Here is a 22,689-nt window from a genome sequence, read left to right on the forward strand (position 1 = left end):
ATTAATTTCAATGGGTCTAATCTGAGTAGAATTTAGTTGGCTACAACCCAAAGTGCACATATATGGACAACTTCACTGATTTAAGAATCCTGTTTACACTGTCAAGTTGTACAAACCGATAAGAAATTCAAGGCACTGGATAAGCAACTGCTGGTGAGAGTAGATCTGAAAGTGGCCTCCAGCCCGTATTTGATGGAATTTGTTGTGAGTCTTCCTCCATCATCTATCTAACTTTCTCCCAAACAATTTCATTGCAAGGAGGTCCCCAGCCCAGAAAATCGTTCTACAGATCCAGGTCTTGTGCCAAGTGAGATGGAAATCCTATGGACTGCTGTACTCTCCCAACAATCACTACTCAAAGCTATTCAGCCACTTGTTTGAAAACCTTTAATTCTGTAAAGGTTTGCTTCAGGATAAAGATACAACTCTAAGCAATCTTACATTCCAAATACTTTTTTTAAAAAAGGACCTTAAGATATTCTCAGGCCCTAGTAGAAGGCGAAAGATTTATACGATCTGGGGGGGAAACCAGAGACTGGTTTCTTCATAGACTGAAGAAAATGTTCTTCAATAAAACAGGATTAATTGCCCATCCAAAATGTGGGAACAAAGGATGCTTCTTGAGATAAAATGCCTCAACCTAATCTCAGAAGATCATTCTGCTGAAAGTTAATTCAGCTGATTACAGCTGATAAGAGTTCAGTGTCAGCATCTTTCCAGAAGTTTAATTAAGAATAGCTTGATAGTTATCATAAAATCCCGACCTCTCATGGATTAGCAATTCTTTAGGGTGAGTACTGAAGGTAAAGAGAAATCTCCTCTGTCTTTCTACTGAGCTCAAATATTAGTTTTTGGACTAAAATAGAAATAATTTCCCAGGTATAAATTCCTTAACCATATTTTTACCAGAAATACCTAGTAATTTTTTCAAGTTTTGCAAATATCCATTATTATTAACACATATTTCTGTATTAAAACTAATTTTGGAGATAAGCGGTGCTGGTACTTTCAAGAGCTGACAAAAATGCCAGGGAATTGAATTGCATGCAGCTGTGTGTATAAGTGCATCTTTATGCGCAGTCCCGTATCCACAGAATGACCAGAGGAAGAATGACTGTTGGGAGGAGCGCAGAGAGGAGAAACACCATGGTGCATCTGCCCCAGCTGCAACAAAACATCTCTCTCCCATATCGCTCTCTATCTTCTTACCACAAGAAAAGAGAAGGAAAGACAGAAACCAGACAGAGCAACCCTTTTCACAAATGCCAGCTTGGAAACATGGCAAGTGCTCAGAATTGCAGGAAGGAAAGTGCTAGTAGAGGTAAAAAGGGGGGGGGACTGAGATCAAGTATTAGTTCCCACTAATGCCTTTTAGCCTCAAAGTGTTAAAACATCAGGATTTCTTGACATAAAACATTCAAGTTTTCAAATGTTACACCTGAGATTATGCTAAATAAAACATACTAATTGCCTGAACAAAGAAAAAAAATACTGTGCCTACAGCTTGATGCTGTCTTATGTCACACAATTGATCCAACATATTACCACTCTACATGCTGACAGTAGTAAATTGCAGAACATTCCCCATTGATTCTTACTGCTAGCCACAACCACTAATGCATGCATGTCTTCATTAATATTCTTAAAATTGCCAGTAGCTATTTGCAGAGAAAAGAATGTTAATACTGTACATGAATCATTAGTTTTTGGTTACTCTCCCAATGCCCTCCAATGACAAATGAAGTGCATAAATAGCTTACAGCCACTGTCACCTGCTTCCCAGAAACTGCCCAGTAGTTAATATTTGTATTTCTTTTCAATACTTGTCCCTATGCCTCCTTTTCAACTCATCAAGACATATAACTAGAAGCATTTCACTGTAATCCAATAGTGCCAATGTAATCTAATAGCTGACTTTTTTTCTTTTTATGCAAAACCAGCCAAGATCTGCATAAATATGTGAGGGGGAGACATGCTTTCTTTCCCTACCAAAACTTCCATACAAGTGATCGTATTATACAAGCAACTCACATTACCATTCACATACCCCAGCCACCCAAGAACTAGGTAGCAATGTTGTGTAATAGCTGACCAACATCCCAACAGTTTTGTTTATTCCCTTACTGGCTAAACTTCTTCCCACCAACAGAAAATAGACCCATCTTTCTATAGGCATTGTACTGTCACTTCCTCCCCCACCCCACACTATCATTTGCATGTTTGCAATTTGAAAATATACAATTTAAATTTCATCCCTTCACCATTTCCCTCCCTTATAAATGGACATAAATACAACACCAACACCACACCGGCCAAATTTTAATATTCTTACTGGAGTTTTGTAATGTATTCTATGTAGGGCTGTCACTGATGCTGTTGCAGAAGCTTCAGTCAGTGCTAAATGCAGCAGCTTGACTACTGACTAGGTTGGCTCTGTGGACTCATGTCACTCTGATCCTGATAGAACTTGCTACCAATTTGCTCCCAAGCCAAATTCAGGGTGTTGGTAAAGACTTACAAAGCTAGATATGTGGAGGAGCTTCTTTTCTTCTGTATACATTTGGCCAAGTTTCAGGATCAGCAGCTGAAATTGTCTCTCTTATTGTCTATCTTATTGGAGAGGAGCAAAATCAGCACATTAGTTTTTTGCAAATCTACTGTTATATGCTTTAATTTGATACTTTTTTGTTTGAACAAGTGCCCCGCAGTTGTTCCCAATTAGCAAAGTACTGTGGACCCTGTGTTTTACAAAGGCCAAGCCATAGACCCCCTACTTTTGACATCTCTATGGTAGTTTCTGTTGTGTGGATGGTGCTGTGAACCCCTGGTTGAGTTACATGGAACCCCTGGGATCTGCAGACCACCAGTAGGGAACCACTCCCCTATGGCATTAGCCAAATCTGGACTCATTCTTCACAGACAGACAGTTCAGATGGAAAATTTAGATGATTAGGTAACCATTAGTTAAAAGTTATTAGTCAAGCAGGTGCTTATAAAGATGGTATATTAAATGTTTAACAGGAATCAGAAACTAACATCATTCAGGAACTTACTTCTAGAGCCCTAAGGCTTGGCCTTGGGGCTTTTGACCTTTTGTTTGGAATAGCAGTCACCTAATTCCCCAAATGAAATTCAGAAGTTTTCCATGTTGCACAATGATGCCATTTGAGAAGCACAATTTGAAGCTCTGCTAGGAGCCAACCTAGTTTAGGTGTTCACCAGACAGTAGTTATAAGATGTTATAAGTTATAAGTTGTGTTAGGCTGTGTGGCTTTTTGTAACAAACGACACAGATAATCACAAAGTTGAAATGAACCTAATGTCTTGCACTGACACAATGGAAGGTGCCTCACAAATAACATCTCACAGCCGTACCGTGCCCCATATCTTGAAGCCTTCAAAGTAGAAAACTCTAATTAGAGGGGGTAGTCACATGCTACAGGAAAAGTATAACCTGGGCCTGGGCCCACTAGCCAATCTGACACAATAAGAAATTTCCAAACTGAGGTATATCAGTTATTCTCTGAGCATAAAGTGAAACTCATCCAATACACAATGTATACACAGCAATCTATATGTGGAACAATATACATTTATGGCAACAAATATGAAGTACTTGTAGCATTAGTATAATCTCCAGAATACAATATAATAGATTCTGTTGAAATCAATGAACACTTCCATGAAGTGTTTTAGATCTGGGTGCTAACATTAGATGAACACAGCATAATACTTTTACTCAGCACATCAACAAAGACACTCAGAAAAGGAAGACTTTTCATCTGTCAGCTATTTGATCTGTCTGCTCTTCACTGCAACCTCAGCTTGTGATTTGCTCACTATTTTCCAGAAGATGAATTATTTGTCATTTTATTGGATTCATATATTTGATAGATGCAATCACCACTGCCTCATTTTTCATCTGGAACAAAGCATTCTTATTGAAAAGCACCCTTTATATATCTTTTTGACTTGTGTTAAAGGTCCTACATCAGGGAACATCAATATTTCATGACCGTTATTAAATACATTATTTTTGTGTTCCCCTGCTAGGACCAGTTTTCACCTTGGCAATAGTAATACATAGCGGTTGAAGGGGAAGTCTCCATTTGGTATTAGAAAGACATCAATTCTGTACTAAATTAGAGCATCTCTATTAACGTTTCAAAATGACTGCTGCATTCCTGTCAGAACCATGACCCTTGCATTTATATAAAAAAAATGAATTTGATGTTCATTTTTATCTGAATAATGCTACACAGACAATTAAATCCTTGATATCTTTTATACCATCCCAAAAGAGCATCTTCTTCCTGAGTATAAAATCAGAATTTACACATCCATTAGTATGAATTTTTAAAATTATTATTTATTAAATTTATATCCTGAACCTTCCTCCTAAGGAACCCAGGGATTACACACAGGCCTCTACTCCTAGCAGCAAAAAAATTAGAGCCAAACTAGATGTGATGGCAACAAATGCTATCCATGACCCTATCTATGTAGGGGGGCAGTTTTAACACAAAGATGTGCCATTTTGGAGTACAGAACTCTATCTTCCCAGTCACCTTTATTTTCAGATGAGCTTCGAATACCAGAAGCATGCTCAGCTCTGATAAGAGTGCCTGGACACAGGTGGTAACTTATAGTAGGCTTCAGTAGCACACCAGGCTTCAGTAGCCCTCATTCATGAGTCCCTTTTGCTGTTAAATTCAACTATTACATTATATATGGGGGGGGGAGATCTACTGCTGTTGCAATAAGTCTGCCCTTTATGCTTCAGCCTTTCTTTCAACAGGTAAGGGGCCACAGCCAGTGGTGTAAGGGGTATTATGCCTTGCTTTGTTGAATTACAGAAAAAAGTGAAAGGCACTGCTACTCTACAACCAAGCCACTGGAGGATCCTGGCCACAGGGTAGATAAGCATGACCTTTGCCTTTTCCCTCAAGTCACACATGAAAACAGAGCCGGTGCAGCATCTGTCATCAGGAAGGAACAGAAGATAGCATTCCAGTGCTAGGCAGTGTAACCAATATCCTCCTTCCTTCTAACAAAGAAGCTGCAGGTGGAGGCAAAGTGCAACTAATTCCCATACTACATACTTACTAAACAAAAAAAAACCCTGTACAGATGAAATATTAGAAATGGGGGTTGTTTTTGCTTGATTATATGCTCAATGTCCCAGGTAACACTGTTTTGTCTTAATGCTCATTGTTTTTACACAATTGTGTACCAATGTTTAGGGCCAGCCAGCCCTGTCATTAGGCAGAGTGAGAAACTTGTCTCAGGTGGCAGGTGGTGTGGGACAAGGAGTGGCAGCAAAGCGCTGGAGGACAGAGCTAGACTACTGCCTTCAATGCTGAAATAAGATTGATCTGCCAGTCTGGTCAGCTTTTATATGTGGGATGAGGCAGACACCATTTTGTCTTTTTCCTTGGGCAGAAAAATGTATTGGGCTGGCCCTGCCAATGTTACTGGATCTTGGATTACACCTATTCTGTCGAATTCCCTTCAAGTATTTGCTGTGCTGTAAAATTATCCAGGAAATCAGATTTTTTATTTAAAAAGAAGAAGTAAAGGAAGACTGAAAGCATTCACAGTACTTGTCTGAAATCTATGACTACTTATAAACATATATACCAATAAAGGAGAAGGGAAGCATGGCTGTTCCATTAGTTCTGCTATGATATCAGCTAACGTTGACTCTTTCTCAACTGCCACCTGACCTGACAGCAGCCATTCCAATGGGCAGGAGTGGATGGAATGAAGATGAGCAGGCTTATCCCATCTGTAAGACAGCAGCTGCCTTTGGCTACTTCTTCTTCATCTGCCACCTAGCAGGAGTTACTCAATCAAGCTACCCAAATTGCTCCCACCCAAGCTGGTCATATTGAAGTTTCTAACCGGTACCTGATTTTATCCAGTGTTTTTTTTCCCTTTTGTGCTACATCTTTTTGATTGTAAGCCTTAGGGCAGGGATTATCTAATTTTTTTATTGTTTTTAACTGTAAGTTCACCTGAGAGCCTTTTTTGGTTGAAGTATGAGACAAAGATAAGATAATTAACCATTGGAGAGAGCACAGAGGTTTCTTACAGAAACAGTATCTGGAAACTTTAAGTCTACAAAAAGTGTACTGTTTTATCTTAGAGAGAACTCCTATGCACATGTACTCCAAAATAAGTCCCACTGAGTTCAATGGGACTTATTCCTAGGTCAGCATGGACAAGATTGTAATATTTGCTTGTCAAGCCCACTGTTTGTCTAACAAATCAAAGTCACAGCAAGTTAAAACATATGGATCCTGTAAACGCACTGTATTCTTACCACATATCAAGGCAGGTGGAATATTCTGTTGAACCTAAGAGGACATCTGGAGGTCTGTACCACAGGGTAACCACTTCATTAGAGTACGTATGACTAGGGACAGATTTGGCTCTTGCAAGTCCTAAAGAGCAAATACAAGCACAACAAAGAAAATCAGCATATAAAGAAATAAAGGTCACGTTAGATCATTAAAAGGTATGTGTAATATGAGTCTGCTTGAAAAAGTAGATTGTGTTTCTTCTGGCCATGTGTTAAGTTAATCAGAGAAAAAAACATATCCATTTCTATCACTCAACACAAAACAAAGCTACAGATCATGAAATATCAAGTGACTGCATTATTGTTTCAGTCATTACAGGGCTGTCATTTATTTGTTTTTAGGATCTAGTTTTTCATGTTTAAAAAGAGGAAGTATGAGGCACAATTTTTAAAACTACTTAATAAAAAAATCCTTAAATGTTAGCATTTGGAACAGGGAACATAACCTGTGTAACTCAAGACAACTAGTGGATTAAACAAAGAGCTAAATAGCTCATACACTGAATCACATTTAAAGCTTCAGGCACATGCTGTGTATCTACATACTGCTAGAAAAAATATATGCCATCTGCCCTTAACCTTGAACATTTAACATACTGCTCTGTGCTAAGAGTAAGACTGCTGGTCTTAGATGCAATAATTCAAATTCCTTTTCAACTGTGAAACAAACAGAACAGCAAGTCACTATACAGCAGCAAAATCTACCTCATAGGACTCTAGGCACATCTGAGAAGAGCAACATCCTTCCTTCTAAAATCATTTATTCTAATAGTAAACAGAGGTGGCTGAGTAATTATTAGCTTGGAAGTAAACTGAAGAAATCTACCCCCCCCCCCCATTGACCTGTTTCACACTAAGCCAAATCATGACATAGCACAGAAGAGATCCCAGTGCTTAACTCTTCCTTGGTTGTTTTGCTGCTATGTCACACTGAGATAAGTCATAGTTTGGCTTAGTGTGTGATCTGAACCCAGCCACGGAACAAACCTTGGTTATATTTTGTGGTTAGTCTGGAGAGAGCTAAACCACAAGCCTGGGTTTGGACAGCATGTTGTGTAAAATTATGGCTTAGCTCAGTGTGGCACAGGAGCGTGGTTTGGTTTAGCATGATGTGTAACCCAGGTCATTGTGATTCTCTTCAAAAGGTATTTACTAGGCTCAAATGTATTTTAATAGCAGCACAGCCACTATAATTTCAAAAGCACTGTGATAATTAAAATACTGGTACCTACATGCAAAGGGTTCCAGGTTCAATCCCTGCCATCTTAAGTAAAAGGATCTTTAATAGTTGGCAAAGAGTGATCAAGATTCTACAAATTATTACAGGAATCAATATTTGATTGGATTCTGTGACTGCTCTTTTGTATCACAAGAAGGTATTGGTACAGATTTAGAATTTGATAGAATATGACTAAAAATTGTGACAAAAATTAAAAGCCACCACAGTTTATGGGATGCAAAGAGAATGGCTGTTCACATGACATGCTAAGCCAAAAAGCATGAGCATGCAGAATCCCAGTGGCAAAATCCCAGTAGCTTTGCTCCTCACCAGTCTTTTTGCTGCCATGCTCTGCTTAGTGTGTTGTGTGGTTCATAATGAAAATTCGAAAGTTATTTTCTCAGCGTAAGAGAGGAGGCACCAGTTGCTGAATATTAATTCTGTTTAGAAAAAAACTGAAAGCTAGTTTATCTGCTGTAAATTTGAAGATGGGTTTTTACTACTGTAGTTTATATTTATGCTATGTTTGGTAACATGCTTTGAAAATAGCAAAAAAGAAAAGAAAAAGAAAAATACCAGAGCATGCAGATGACCAGGTAGGATGAACTGATCATGAAATATTCTAGAAAGGCGTAACTGCTTGGCAGTTTTAAAGGCTGAGCCTATTAAATTATATGGATGAATTAATAAAAAACTGCATAGAATTATTTTCCTATCTAGCAGCTGCCACCAAATAACTAAAGGTCTCAGGAAACAGCTAACATTAATCAATGGATAGATGGAATGTGGGGATACACCCCAATGTCTAAGCTGACACCCTTCCTGAGGTCAAAACAAACAGGACAAAGACAAAATACTTTTGCAGCAAATTTGATTTCCCAAATGTTAAAAAATGTTGCTTCTTCAAAAGATACAATGTGACTTTGGGATGTTCTAAATTGTAAAGAACTAAAGATGCTTTGTTTCTTTTTCTTGGTTTTATCAGTTACATGCTATCTATTTACTTTACTTTATTGATTCTACTGTATATTTTAATACTGTAAGTTTTTCTTCTATTTCATTGCAACATGTTTAATAACAACATATTTAATAACAATAAGGCTGGGCTTACATGTTTAAAATAATTCCGCATCCTTCAGCAGTTATGCAGAACATCAAACACTAGTAGTACAACCTTTTAGATATACTATTACTCTCAGAAATCTTTTTTTTTAAAACCACATCTTCTGGGGCACTGCACAAGTTACAAATGAATGACAAGTTACAGCAGTGTTGGCATTCCCCATCTTTTGAATGATAACCTAGACATGGCAACATATTTCATACTGTTTGTACATCCAAACATGCTAACTCATGCAAAATTTATCTAACTGCTTCCTCCAGCTGAGGAAAAGCTGTAGGACAGGATTAATTAGCACAGCATGTGTGATCACTTTGTTTAAGGATTCCTTGTCTGTTTCCATGGTTACACTACAGGAAGCCACACGCTCTTCCAAAAGTCAGTGCTGCTTGTATTAGCGATCATTATAACTTTTATGAAGTGAACATAAAGTAAAAAGGTAATGGGAAAGATAACCAGGTTTTGGCCTGAAGATCTATAGGGATAGTTTCATGACAATCCAGTAAGGTGAATTTCAGATCTTGCTCTTTTTGCCAGATTTTTTAAAAAGTCACCAAAACAGCACCCTACTCCTGTGTCAATTCTCTATAGTAACAAGACAACCATGAGGCAGTTGTCAGAAGTCAAGGCACATCACCTAATCGCCATGCCTATCATTAACACAACACAAAACTGACCAAGTAATAGGTGAAGCAGCTAAGCTGTTTATGTTTTGCTTTGTGTACTTCTGCCATGCAATAAATTCTACATACAATGCATACCCAAGATACTTTAGTGCCAATTAAATTCTTCTTAATCACTTTAAACAGTCCTTTGTGAACTTAAATAATGCAATTAAAAGCATGTGTACTATTCTCCACACTTTCAACACAACTTTACATGTTGAGTAGTGATTCTAATCTGTGCTAATGAACGTAAGCACAGAATGCAGGGATACTCATTATTCAGAATTAATCAATTGCGAATGCTTGCCTTTGTGTACCTTTGTGTATTAATTTTCAAATACTCATGCTGCAAATACTCATGCTACTCATGTTTCAAATGGCTTATTCTGTATGAAAACATGGGATTAGAAAGGACCGCACATCTGTATTTCTCAAATGATTTATATTCCTAAATACTCAGAAGAGGCTGTAACATGCTCTCTGTAAAAGTGTAAGAAAAGAAATTTTTATTGTTATACAAGCATGCATAGCTTGAATATTATAACCGTATTGACAGCTGATTAGGGGGGGCTATATTGATACAGGTCAGCAGAATACTCTTTCAGGAGGTCCAAAATTCCAAAAATTCACTAATTCATAATTTGTGTGGAGGAACATGCAGACTTGCCTGATAAAAGTGGGCTTCATTAGACTGACCACAAGGCCAGAAGAGACTCAGACCAAAAGCCCATGTTCCACATGCCGAAGATAACACTGGCAATGTTCTGACAATCTTATCTCAGCTCTATAAACTAAGATATTGATGGGACTTAATCCATGCATGACACGCTTTTGCAGCAAGAGAAATCAAAACCAGGAAGCCTCTAAAGACTGTGGTTTGCAAGTTTAGAGGAAACTAGAACTATGGTTACCAGCTTCGGAAGACACTAGAATCTTCAAACCATGATTTTGGATCCCAGCTTGTTCTAAATCTGCTACTTTTCTTGCTCAGACTAAATGGAGACCATGGTTAGAGATTTCCTGCTTGCAGGGGGACCCAAGGTGTTTCAGCATATTTCCCCATTACTAATTAGAAGCTAAAAATCAGTGATGTGGATTTTTTTTAAAAAAAATGCATGTATTTTATTCACAATGATAGCACCATACCTTTTTAAAAAAACCTTTTATACTTTAAATACGTTCTGTCAACCTTTTGCTCTGGAGGCAATATTTGAAAACTTCACTAAATAACAATTCTGTCCTTAAAATATAAACCACACATTACAGTACAGAGTTTAATACTAAAAAGCCGGTCTTCCTCAGCAGTCCTAATATCCTATCAATGTTACTGTAAAACTGGAATCATCATGAAATTGTATAAGTATACAATTTAACAACAATTTGGCTGATTTTCACTTTGCTTTCCTGTTTCTAGTTTTTCATTTAATGAACCTAACTTTGTTACCATGTAAATATCTCTATGATGATAACTTCTGCTAATTACGCAACAAATATGTGAGTGTGATGCAGTGAAACAGTAAATATATTCTGAGTGATTAGTATTTCAGAGTAATAGCAAATAATTTAAAGACAACTCTGAATTGAGTAACAGCATGACTGGGTATGCAACAAAAGGAATTATAGGCAAAAAAATAAGGAGAATGCATATGGGCCAGAAGCTAATTATTTAAATACATAGGACTATAACCAACTGAAGTGAAAGCTTGGGAACAATTGGACTAAAATAAATCAAGTAATAGTTCATTAGTTCTCCAGAGGGCCTTTACTAATGCAATGAAATACTAAAGGCCATTTTAGTCTTAATATGGAAAATGAGCAATACATTGGGTAACAAGAATCAACATTGTAACATTTAGGAAACATACTTCTCATTAAAAAGGAAAAATTGCAGGGGAAAGCTGTGAATGTGATAATTGACTTTAAAAAGGTTAGGCCATTGTCTTTTCTGTGTGGAGTTAAAAGCAGAACTACTTTGCAATTTTAAGGCACAGTGTACGTTTTGATCTTTGTTTACTACTATCTGAAGAACAGGAGTAGAAAAAGTGCTCATGCAATTTACAATATAAGAATTATTATGTAACAGTTAAGAGTGCTGGGAGACCAGGGTTCGAATCCCCACTCAGCCATGAAGCTCACTGGGTGACCTTGTGCCAGTCACCATCTCTTAGCCTAACCTAGAGGTCACAGGGTTCTTGTGAGGATGAAATGGGGAGGAGAACCATGTTTACCACCTTGATCAATCAATCAATCAATCAATCAATCAATACTTAATACAAGATAGCATTTTGTTAACACAGCTTCCTGTCCAAGTTCCTCATCTCAGTAGAAATGTTTGAAGAACTTTATGAAATCTAAAGGTGAAGCTGCTAAATTATCTCAGTTTAAAACACTAAAGGAAAACTAGCGGAGCATGAAAATTGTAGAAAAATCTCTTAAATACAGAACTTAAATTATCTGTGGTAATGTTAAAACTCTACCCTTTCTAGCTATTACAGCGAGGCCAACAATATTCTTTGGGTACAGTCCCAGTTTCTCACTGATGTATTTCTGCTTTGTAGAGCCTGTTTTTCAAGTGCCTGTATATTATTTGCAGCCACAAACTGCTACTGAGCTTGCAGCCAAGGCCTAAAATAACTAGTACAACCGTCTTTTACAAAATAAAATAAAGTACCAGTTACAAGTAGCGCCTACACAGCAGGCATCTGTGCTCAACAACAATTGCACAAATCCAAAATGCAGGTCTGGCTTCCAGAGCTTCAACCTCTTTTTCCTTCTCATCTGTGTTTCTTTTCATCAGAATTCTATCAGCATGACAAGTTGCTGTTCCTCTACATACAAGACATGTCTGGAGGAGAAAGAACAACTGGGAATTGCCAGGCTCAAGAAATTCCAGCCAGCCAATCTATTAATCTAAATAAACAATGGAAAATGTAAGCCACCCTCATGTTTTGGCTCACTTCAGCCACAAACACTCATATATACACATCAATAAAACAATCATTTTGTGCCAGGACAGCCAAGTCCAACTTCCTTCTTCCTACACCCTTGCCCAGTGGAATTCTTAAGTACACTGACATATTGCAATAGGAGTGTTTTTTATGTTTTTTGAGAAAGGGAATTTTAACCAGTTACGGTCATTTTTACCTGCAGCTGCTGCTTTTAACTTGACTTTAATGTGTGTTTTATCTGATGTATATTTTATGTATTTTTATTGTTTGATTCTTTATAGTTTAATATATTTTATTGCACTGTGATTTTATATTATTGCAGCTCAATAATGGCACAAAGGCACAAAAAGGGTAGGAAAAAAAGATTTTATATGAATGAATAAACAAATATTAAGTCACCACATGAAACTTATGGGCAGGTGTGACTGGAATTAGATGCATACTTCTACCAGAAAAGCAGTTAGGGTGGCTTGTTAAAATTGTTTCATAAGAAAACACCATATTTTATATAAATATCTACTGCAAAGTTACTAGTCATGTAGCTTGTAAGAATCAAGAATGTTGTAATCTACTTTTTAAAAACCACTACTTTCATGGATACATGATGCATTTTACATTCTCCTCTTACTCAGCATAATTTTAAATACACTGTACTGAAACAAAAATGAGCAACTTCCTTTGTTGCAACATTCCATCATGCCCCCATTCCAACAAAAGATCTCTAAAAAGTTTATAATTCTCTATCTGCTCTACGATCCAAAATAGCAACCCTATGCAAAAGCACTGGAGACTTTAAATCTATAAACAATCAAGTAAAAAAAAATGTGAAGAAAGGTCAAAGGCAGTTAGCTCTGCAGTTCAAGTTTCATTGTGTGATTAGTTAACTTAAAATACTAGTTTTATTTGCTGGCTACAGCGAGCACATTAGCTTTGCTTTGGGAAATATGTAAAGTATATCAAATTCACACCCAAATCAGCTCAATTTACTTCTCATTTAACTGTGTAACAAGGAGAACTCGTGCCATATTTTAAGAACCTTTAGAATTTCAAAATGACTTGTAATAAATAGGAAAAATTATCTCTTGTCTTAGCAAGCAATCCTAATCTTCTGGGAAGGGCAGATGAATGGCCAATGGAAGTGCCAACATCCCACTTTGTGGATGGGCCAGGAGGCTCACCACTGGAGCTTTCCTTGCTGAGATGCTGGAAAGGTCTACCAATCACTGGTCGGCTGGAGGTGCTCTGCTGGTGACGGGCCCAGATATGGGGTGTGTTGGTGACACATCAGAGAGTGCTGCAGGTTGCAGGCTCCCAAGACCCCAAATGGCTCTGAACAACCCCATCACTGAAGATGGCATAGTAGCAGGGGAAATTAAAAACACTTCAGTGAGGGCACGGAGAGAGGAAAAGGCCACTTCCAGAATCTTCTGCCCTATCCCACAGGACTTTGGTGGTAGATCAGTGATGGGATTCTGCGCACACATGACTGTTCTCCTTTGTGCAACAATTATTTCCAAAAAGCACACCAAACATGGCCTTCAATTTTTCTCATGCTTTCTTCAATTTTTAATTTTATTAAAAATCCCATGTGTTTTCATTGTCTTTGATAAATAGGTTCATCTTCATAAATGCTATTTTAGAGTGCTGCTGTATGATAGTAAACACAGCCCCGAACTGTTTCTTTGGTGGGAGATTATGTATATTTACAAATCCATCAGCTACAACACAATATGCCAGCAAACATGAGAATTTTGTCATGTTTTTATACAAATCAATGGTTTTCCAAAGGTCTAAGCTCTGAGTATGTTTTTTTAAAAAAAAAGCTTAGAGGAGATGAAGTGTCCCTGGGACACTGAATTAAAACTGAGAGTTGCACTGTTGGTTTTTATAAACCTGTGATACCTGATCTGAAGGCCTTCTCTTCAGGTTTGAAAGGTCTTTACTGATTTTGTATTTATTACTCTGAAAAAATAAGCCTTCTCCAGAAAGAAAAGCAGATTCTTTACTGACATCCTATCTGCCGAAATCAACCAGCTGCATTTACATTTCTATTTCCTGTGTGCATAATAAGGATAATAGCTTCACAATAATCCTTGTTCAACAACCTTCTAAGAAAATAGAAACATGAGAGCAATATATTCCAATAGCAACAAAATCATTTGATGTCTTTGGTGGAAGAGCAACTTTGCATATAACTTTGTAATATTAATACTTCTGAAGAGACAGATTTGCTTTACTATTTCTCATCATGGCAATGTGGGATCATGACCCAATATAGCTTTATCTGGTAGTTTAAATTTTTATTATAGTTTTCACCAAAACAGTCAACTCATCTGGTATTCAATTTCAAAATATCATGATACAGTATAAGGAAATAATATAACTTCAAATAAAAACATTTTTCTTTTCTTTTCTACCCAAGTCTAACTACAGATTTTCATTAAACACAAGAACAACAACAATTATTATTATTATTTATTATTTATACGCCGCCCATCTGTCTGGGTTTCCCTAGCGACTCTGGGCGGCTTCCAACAAAACAATAAAATACAATAAACAATTAAACATTAAAAGCTTCCCTAAACAGGGCTGCCTTCAGATGTCTCCTAAAAGTCTGGTAGTTGTTGTTCTCTTTGACATCTGGTGTTCCACAGGGCGGGTGCCACTACCGAGAAGGCCCTCTGCCTGGTTCCCTGTAACTTGGCTTCTCGCAGTGAGGGAACCACCAGAAGGCCCTTGGCACTGGACCTCAGTGTCCGGGCTGAACAATGGGGGTGGAGATGCTCCTTCAGGTATACTGGACCGAGGCCGTTTAGGGCTTTAAAGGTCAGCACCAACACTTTGAATTGTGCTCGGAAACGTACAGGGAGCCAATGTAGGTCTTTCAAGACTGGTGTTACGTGGTCTTGGCGGCCGCTCCCAGTCACCAGTCTAGCTGTCGCATTCTGGATTAGTTGTAGTTTCCGGGTCACCTTCAAAGGTAGCCCCACATAGAGTGCATTGCAGTAGTCCAAGTGAGAGGTACCTAGAGCATGCACCGCTCTGGCGAGACACTCTGCGGGCAGGTAGGGTCTCAGCCTGCGTACCAGATGGAGCTTGTAAACAGCTGCCCTGGACACAGAATTGACCTGTGCTTCCATGGACAGCTGTGAGTCCAAAATGACTCCCAGGCTGCGCACCTGGTCCTTCAGGGGCACAGTTACCCCATTCAGGACCAGGGAGTCCACCACACCTGCTTGCCTCCTGTCCTCCAAAAACAGTACTTCTGTCTTGTCAGGATTCAACCTCAATTTGTTAGCCGCCATCCATCCCCCAACAACGTACAATAATAAGGGGAATACTCAACACTCCATTGACAGCATGAAAGTATGTTCCTGGAGACTAGTCTTTCAATTAAGAAGCAACCAAGAAACATCCTAAATATGCTTAAAATGCTTCAGTGTCTTCCTGAGCCCATAACTGTATGGAGAAAATATTACTTATTTGCAGTAACAATAATTTCCTTCAAGTTAAATACCATGTTAATAAGAAAGACTGTACTCAGCTGTAAACTGTAGGATTTCAAACTTTCTACCTAGTACTAAGACAGGTTACTTATTTCCATACTCTTGTCATTCAGTAGGATATGAAGTATTTCTATGAATTTTATTTTATCAATCATCACTGTGTCCAGAGTAAGCTTGTGACTAAGAGTAAGATAGCTGAAACCCATCTCTCAACATTTCCCACATCATTATAAGATAATCTTTTAATTAATAGCTTTCCTACCAAAATCTGCCAGCTTCAACTCCCCAGTGTCACTGATCAGAAGATTTTGGGGTTTCAGGTCCCTGTGCAAAATGTAACGCTGGTGGATGTACGAAAGTCCTCGCAGCAATTGAAATAAAAATAACTGAAAGAGAGGGGAAAACATTGTCTTTATTAATACTTGCATGCAGAGCACTGGCTTCCTTCACACACAAAAAGCAGGGTGTCTGCATATGGGTAAAACACTTCCTTGGCAGCTTTGCTACAGGTGTGATTTCAAAACACCAGAATTTATTTTTAAGCAATGTTTAATATGTAGAGGTAAGAAACATCTATTTCACTGCATCCAACTCTATTCACCTGCTTTAACAATCCTTAACAATAACTACAAACAGTAGAGTCAAAGCCTATCAAGCCACAATTATATTCTGTTTACCCATATGGCCTTAGAGATTAGGTGGTAGCCTGAAGACAGATGTGTATCTTCACTAATTAAAGAAAACAACAGCATATGGAGAAGAGGAAAGTAGAAGAACACAGTTCTGGGACCAAAAAATGAAAATGAAAGTAGTGAAAAAGGATATCAACAATATATAAATCCCAAAGGCTTTTATTCTCAAATATTTTATACAAGAGTTTATTTTTAAAAACTCAAAATGTGACAAAACAGGGAATTTTAACTTATTTACAATACTTCTAAAGATAGGCTAACTATGGGATTAGATATGTTCTTAATATGCTAATATATACAGGAACTCACTGTGCACTTTGTATTTTCTTATAATTTCAAGTATCACATGAAAGTCACTTGTCAGAGGACTACATCAAATATTAGTCTTGCATACTGGCAAAATTGTGAGTTTCTTTTTGCTGATTTCACCTCAGCATGCCAGATATTAAGGCTACTCTTCAGTAGCAAATCTTTTGTAAAAAATAGTTGTAAGTTTATTATTACATGACAAGATAATTGCAATATATCATAGACATAACACAAACATTTTACTTCACCTAGCCGTTAAGCTATTTGCAAACAGTGATGTCCTCTTGTTTGTGTAGGAATATTAGACCATTAAAAATTCTCAGAATCAATATACCCGCATGAAGTAGTTCCTAATTAGCTATCAACACAGCACCTGTATGAATTTATGGAATATGATTACTGAATAAACCAAAGGGCAACATGAAAGTACATAAATGCCATGTTACTGAAGCTGAATATTTAATTGAATGTCCTTTCCTCTCTGCCTGTTCACATGATAGTATATTGTTAATTTCTGAAAGAAACTGAGGAAATACAAGGGTAACAAGTACAGAAATAAATTAGGAAAAAATAACACTTCAGGTGGCTTTTTTTGACACAATGTATTTTTAAACAATGAAATGAAGCTGGCTAGTATAAATCTTTAAGTTTAGATTATACGTTATAAAAATAGCTTTCTGACCTCCAAGTACAGGGAGGTTGCTCTGGATCCTAGGAATCATCAAAGTTTCTTTGGACTGAGTTTCTTTGGACAAAGCAACTGAACCATATCCACTAAAAACCTACTCCACCTGTGCAGGAGTGCATATGTGAAGTGTTCTGCAGCACTGAAGCAAAGTTGCAAAATTTCCATTATGTAACACCTAGGTTTTTTATTTCAAGTCATCAGTCTGAAAAAATGGCAAGCTACACATTAAGGACAAATGAACAAAACTTTCTGTTTGCTGGAATACTATTTTTAACTAAATATTTATATAGAACAAATATTGTACAATGTCATGTTGTACATGACACTGCCATTTTAATGTTAACTTCAATACTGTGAGAATATTATGTTGCTGCCAAATTCCAGTTCCTCATTTAGTGAAGTGGCCTTGTTTCTGTGTGGTCAATGAGAAATCTTATAAATGTTGAGTTGAACTCAAGTAAGGCACTGCTGATATGCCTGGACAAAGGGAGGTTCAAATTGCCAGTAAGTTTAGTATTTAGAGCAGGCATCCCCAAACTGTGGCCCTCCAGATGTTTTAGCCTACAACTCCCATGATTCCTAGCTAAGAGGACCAATGATCAGGGATTATGGGAATTGTAGTCCAAAACATCTGGAGAGCCAAAGTTTGGGGATGCCTGATTTAGAGCAATGACAAAGTGGCTTAGGATGCCTCCAACACAATTTTATGGGAAACTCTGAAGATAATCAGGATGTCCCACAGATAAGGGAAAGGAAGGACAAAGGAGTTCCAAAATGGGAAACACACAGACAATTCAGACAAAATTGGAGCAGATGCTACATATATAAAAGCCTACTTGCTTTTATATTTATTGACAAAATTTATAGACATTCAACACTGAACAACAACAATATACCATATTTAAACCATTCATTAATAAAATACAGCTTGCAGAAAAAACAAAAAAACTTTATATAACATTAATGACAGTAATTGCCCCCAAAGGCCTAGCTGAACAGATATATATCATGGGGGGGGGGGACAAAACAGATTCACATAATGTTAGCTTTGTTGCATTTTGAAGTGCAATCAAACTGTTTAATTAATCTGTAAAACAATCTAAAGTAAGTATTGAAACACCACACTTGATGCCCATGCAAAAAAAGCATGCTTTTGCTGTTTTGCCTTGACAATTGCACTTTAACTGAGGTACTGCTTTCCAATAATGAGTCCTGGGAGCGATGGTGCCATTGGAAGGTCAAATCAATTTAGAGGTTTATGGAGTGTGATATCAATGTGTTGGCAATGATTAAAATGTAAAGGCAAACACATTAAAACCAACAATTTCTCCAATAAAGATGTATCAGCTGTCTCAGCAAGAACTAAGATTCTTTCCACTCTTTCAGACTACAAACTACAAAATTATCCAGTTTATGACTTGAGAGATTTCCAACAATTTTGAGGCTTACTTATTATACTCACAATAAGTGCGTACATAAGAAAGGTGACAGAAAACGGAAAACTGAAATGTGGAGCTGGGTTAATATTTTAAAGTGTGCCACTGGAAATAGTTTGAGCACTGAAATTGTAAATTTAATATGGAACACCATTAGGGACAGGCTTGCATTTGAAAAAAAACCTCTATGTAAAGGCCTCAGTAAAATAATGAATTATAAATTTAAAGTTAAGTTTAAAGATAATAAATATAAGTAGAGAGAGCAGAGGATCTTGAAGTTGCCCTTCAACAATTAGCACCTGGACAGAAGACTGAGCTAGCACACAGTAATTTTAAACATGAATCTATACATATAAACAAGCATGCCTGTATTGTATTGTTTTGTTTTGAGATCTATAGTATTTTGTCCTCTTTTTGATGATGCGTTAAGTGGTCACCTTAAACACTATATACATAAACCCTTACACACACACACCCTTCCGACTATATCCTAAAACAGATAGTCATAGAACTAAGTAGAGGGCAGTGACCCTGGGCTTAATCTTTAGTGGTACCTGGGACCCAGTGCAGGATGAAAGTGTTGCTGAACAGACTCAGAACAGTCACTACCATGCTATCAAATTCAACAGAGAGAGAGAGAGAGAGAGAGAGAGAGAGAGAGAGAGAGAGAGAGAGAGAGAGAGAATTGCCAAGAAAATCCAACAGTCACATCTAACTTCAAAAGAGAAAACTTCCCGAGCTGTTGAGATACCATTTGAACAACAGTTTTGAGATCAGTACTTTACCTCTTGTTCACTGGCTCACATTCTAGCAGCAACATGTAGACCTACAGATGCCAAGAGAGCAGTGGGGCTGCTGTAATACCCCAAAAGAGGATGGCATGCCCTCAAACACAGAAGACAGACTAGAATTAGAACTGTTGGATGACATTTCCAACTTTCATCAAAAAAGGAAAGAAAAATAAAAAGACAAATTCTGATAGACAACTTCTAAAAACTGATTTTTAGCCCAAATGTCAGATGACGATGATAAAGACGGTGATCTCCAATGACAAAACAAGCTTACCACCACATCCCTGAGGAGACCTAAGTGCAGATCCCTACTTGACCAGGGCATTCTAGTTTGTCTTAAGGAAAATATATTCCTACAGCCCAATTAGTCTTTGAAAGGACATGAAATATGTTAAAAACAATCCTCAAAACAACAGCATTTTGGGCCTTCTAAGATAGTGGACATTTCAGGGGCAGAATTTGCTAAGGACATGATTTCCAGATTTTGAACTCTATAGCATAACTACATTCTTACAAGGGACAGATATCACACTTGCTTTCACAAAAAAGGCTTCCTTCCAACCAATCCCTTTCAGGACTTTTCCATATGGAAACATCCTACAGTAAGACCACATCACTAAGATCTTCATATTTCAAAAAGTACACATTTAAACCTTTATTTACTGTGCTTATCAATCTTTCCCGCTTCCTTCACAATGCTGATGTTCTGACAAGTATGATTAATTAACTGAGGAAAATAATACACCTTCCTGATCTGCTAGCATAATGTTAATAGAAGGAAGAAACTGTCCTCCTTGATCAATGAGGTTAAAAGGCTCCTTCACACATCATCACAATCAATGGCTCTTTCAAAATTTAATGAAAATTCTAAAGAAAAAAACTTGCACAAACAAAACCTTGCATGCATACACTCACACACACACACATGCTTAAAAACTTGGGAGGAATCATTTTTATTTAATGATCATGCATAGTTCATTAATGTCTAAGTGGAAGAGATAAAATAATCAGTGTAAAATCATGATTTAGTTGATGATTAATCACCAGAAAAGCTTATTTTAAAAAATCGATTCTCAAAGCCATCTGAAAGAGACAGTCTTAATTTAGCATAACATTACCCTACCCTTTTCTGCACCTGCTTATCCTCTGAAGAGTAATGGAAAACTGCAACTTATCAACTACATTAAATGCCAAATAATCCTGTTTAGTATATCCACTGTAATTAATGGAAAAACCCAGCCATGCGCCACAGACATCATACCTTCTGAGACAAAAGCAGACATTTCAAAGATGTGTAAATTGATAAAATTATAAAGAAATCATATATAGTCATGAATATTTCCAGAATGAATCCTAGATTTCTGCTCAATTCTGTTCATTGATGTAGGTCTGAAAAAGTGTGCTGCCAATGTAAGAATTTCACCTGCATGCATTCAAACTGATCTGATTTTAAAAGTCTTATTAATAAACACAGGTTAAACTGCATGTGTTACACCATTATAGAATAACATCTGTTTATTTTACTGTCTACACATGCCCTGGAAGACACACACACAGTATATAGCATACCCAGTATATAGCATATTAAATATTCTCCAAATTCCTTTTTATGCAGGACAATTACTTTCTTCTTTCTTCTATGGTTCTCAAAATATGAAGAGCAATACATATCGTGCTGCTATGTGTCAATCATCTTGGCAGTGTTATGCATGAATATACCTTAGGGAGATTTCAGGAAGGAAAACATACACATTCTAAACAAAGAGGCGAGGGTAACTCTTGATACAATAAAACAAGCAGGTATATTAGTAAACCCTCCATTAATGCATTAATTTGAATTGCAGGAAACATTGAAAAACTACTGCTTGGAAAGATTATACTCCACATGTATTTACATAGGCATATTAAAATACTTCTTTTTATTTAAATGAAAATGATGTATAATAAATGTTAATGAATTACTCGCTTGTTCTGAACACTCACTGCTTTTGGGTAATTTCACCTCATTGCTTTTGGGTAATTTCAAGCATAATTACTTATGCCTATAAAAATATAAATATTTATAAGATGGCAAATACCCCAAGGCTTTCACTTTGGTTGTTAATTTCCAAATTGGTCATTAACTTATCCATTTTTCAAGAACAGATATTACTTAGGCAACGTAGTTAAAGGATAATGTTCATGACAGAGAAACATGTGGGACTTTAGAATTTTGATAACATTCACCAAATAAAAAAGCTTTTTTATGTAAAATTTCACAACTTCATTACAATTTCCCTATTATCCTAGAAATAGAAAATGTTTTATGAATAAATATTGACATGAACTATCTAGCCAATTCTTAGCTGCAGCATAGATATTTAGAACTATATTAGGAAGCAATATATCTGTAACTATATCGATGTCTTTATATTTATCTTGATAGATACAGATATATAGATATAAAGATATACATTAGGAAGTAAAATTACAACAGTCCTCAAGAGTTTCACAGCAATACTATTCCTAAGTCAAGGGGAAAGCTGAAACTCCATCAAAAGCTTCCGCTTTTCTTAACCAAGAAGTCTTACCTTTCAAAAAAATAAAAAATTCAAAGACTGAACTCCTTAACTGTACCTTCCAACATAGAACTAGCGTTTGGAACACTTCTACAAAGAAGTCTTAACCTTTTCTTATGATGTAATTGCGCTTTTGGGTTTGAAAGGAAATGCCCAAAGAATGGTTCAAAAATACTAGTAAAAATATTATCTACATATACACACACTGGACTAGTTTAGAGGTAACAGGAAACCACAGTCTCACCTCTTTTAATCTTAGGACAGAAGGGTACTGCAGACCATGAAGAGAACTGATTAGTTTTAGAATGGAAGCAGATGCTTCTCAGGTGTGTGAAAGAGGAGAGAAGTACATGTGCAAGTGGCTTACTATCGCTTATTCACATAGCAGGAAAC

The 22,689-nt window shown here is 37.0% G+C and overlaps 1 protein-coding gene across 2 annotated transcripts in view; it reads right to left on the minus strand.

Annotated features, from left to right (window-relative positions):
* CDK14 (cyclin dependent kinase 14) overlaps window positions 1–22,689 on the minus strand; it is a 234,570-nt gene that overhangs the window by 105,826 nt on the left and 106,055 nt on the right. For both annotated transcript variants that reach the window (XM_035129982.3, XM_035129984.3), the window contains 2 exons: window positions 16,085–16,208; window positions 6,326–6,446 (listed from right to left, as the gene is read on the minus strand). In XM_035129982.3, coding sequence (XP_034985873.1) covers window positions 6,326–6,446; window positions 16,085–16,208 — 245 coding nt within the window. The remainder of the gene's footprint in view (window positions 1–6,325; window positions 6,447–16,084; window positions 16,209–22,689) is intronic.

This window comes from Zootoca vivipara, chromosome 11, assembly GCF_965207765.1.
Source record: "Zootoca vivipara chromosome 11, rZooViv2.hap1.1, whole genome shotgun sequence".
NCBI lineage: Eukaryota > Metazoa > Chordata > Lepidosauria > Squamata > Lacertidae > Zootoca > Zootoca vivipara.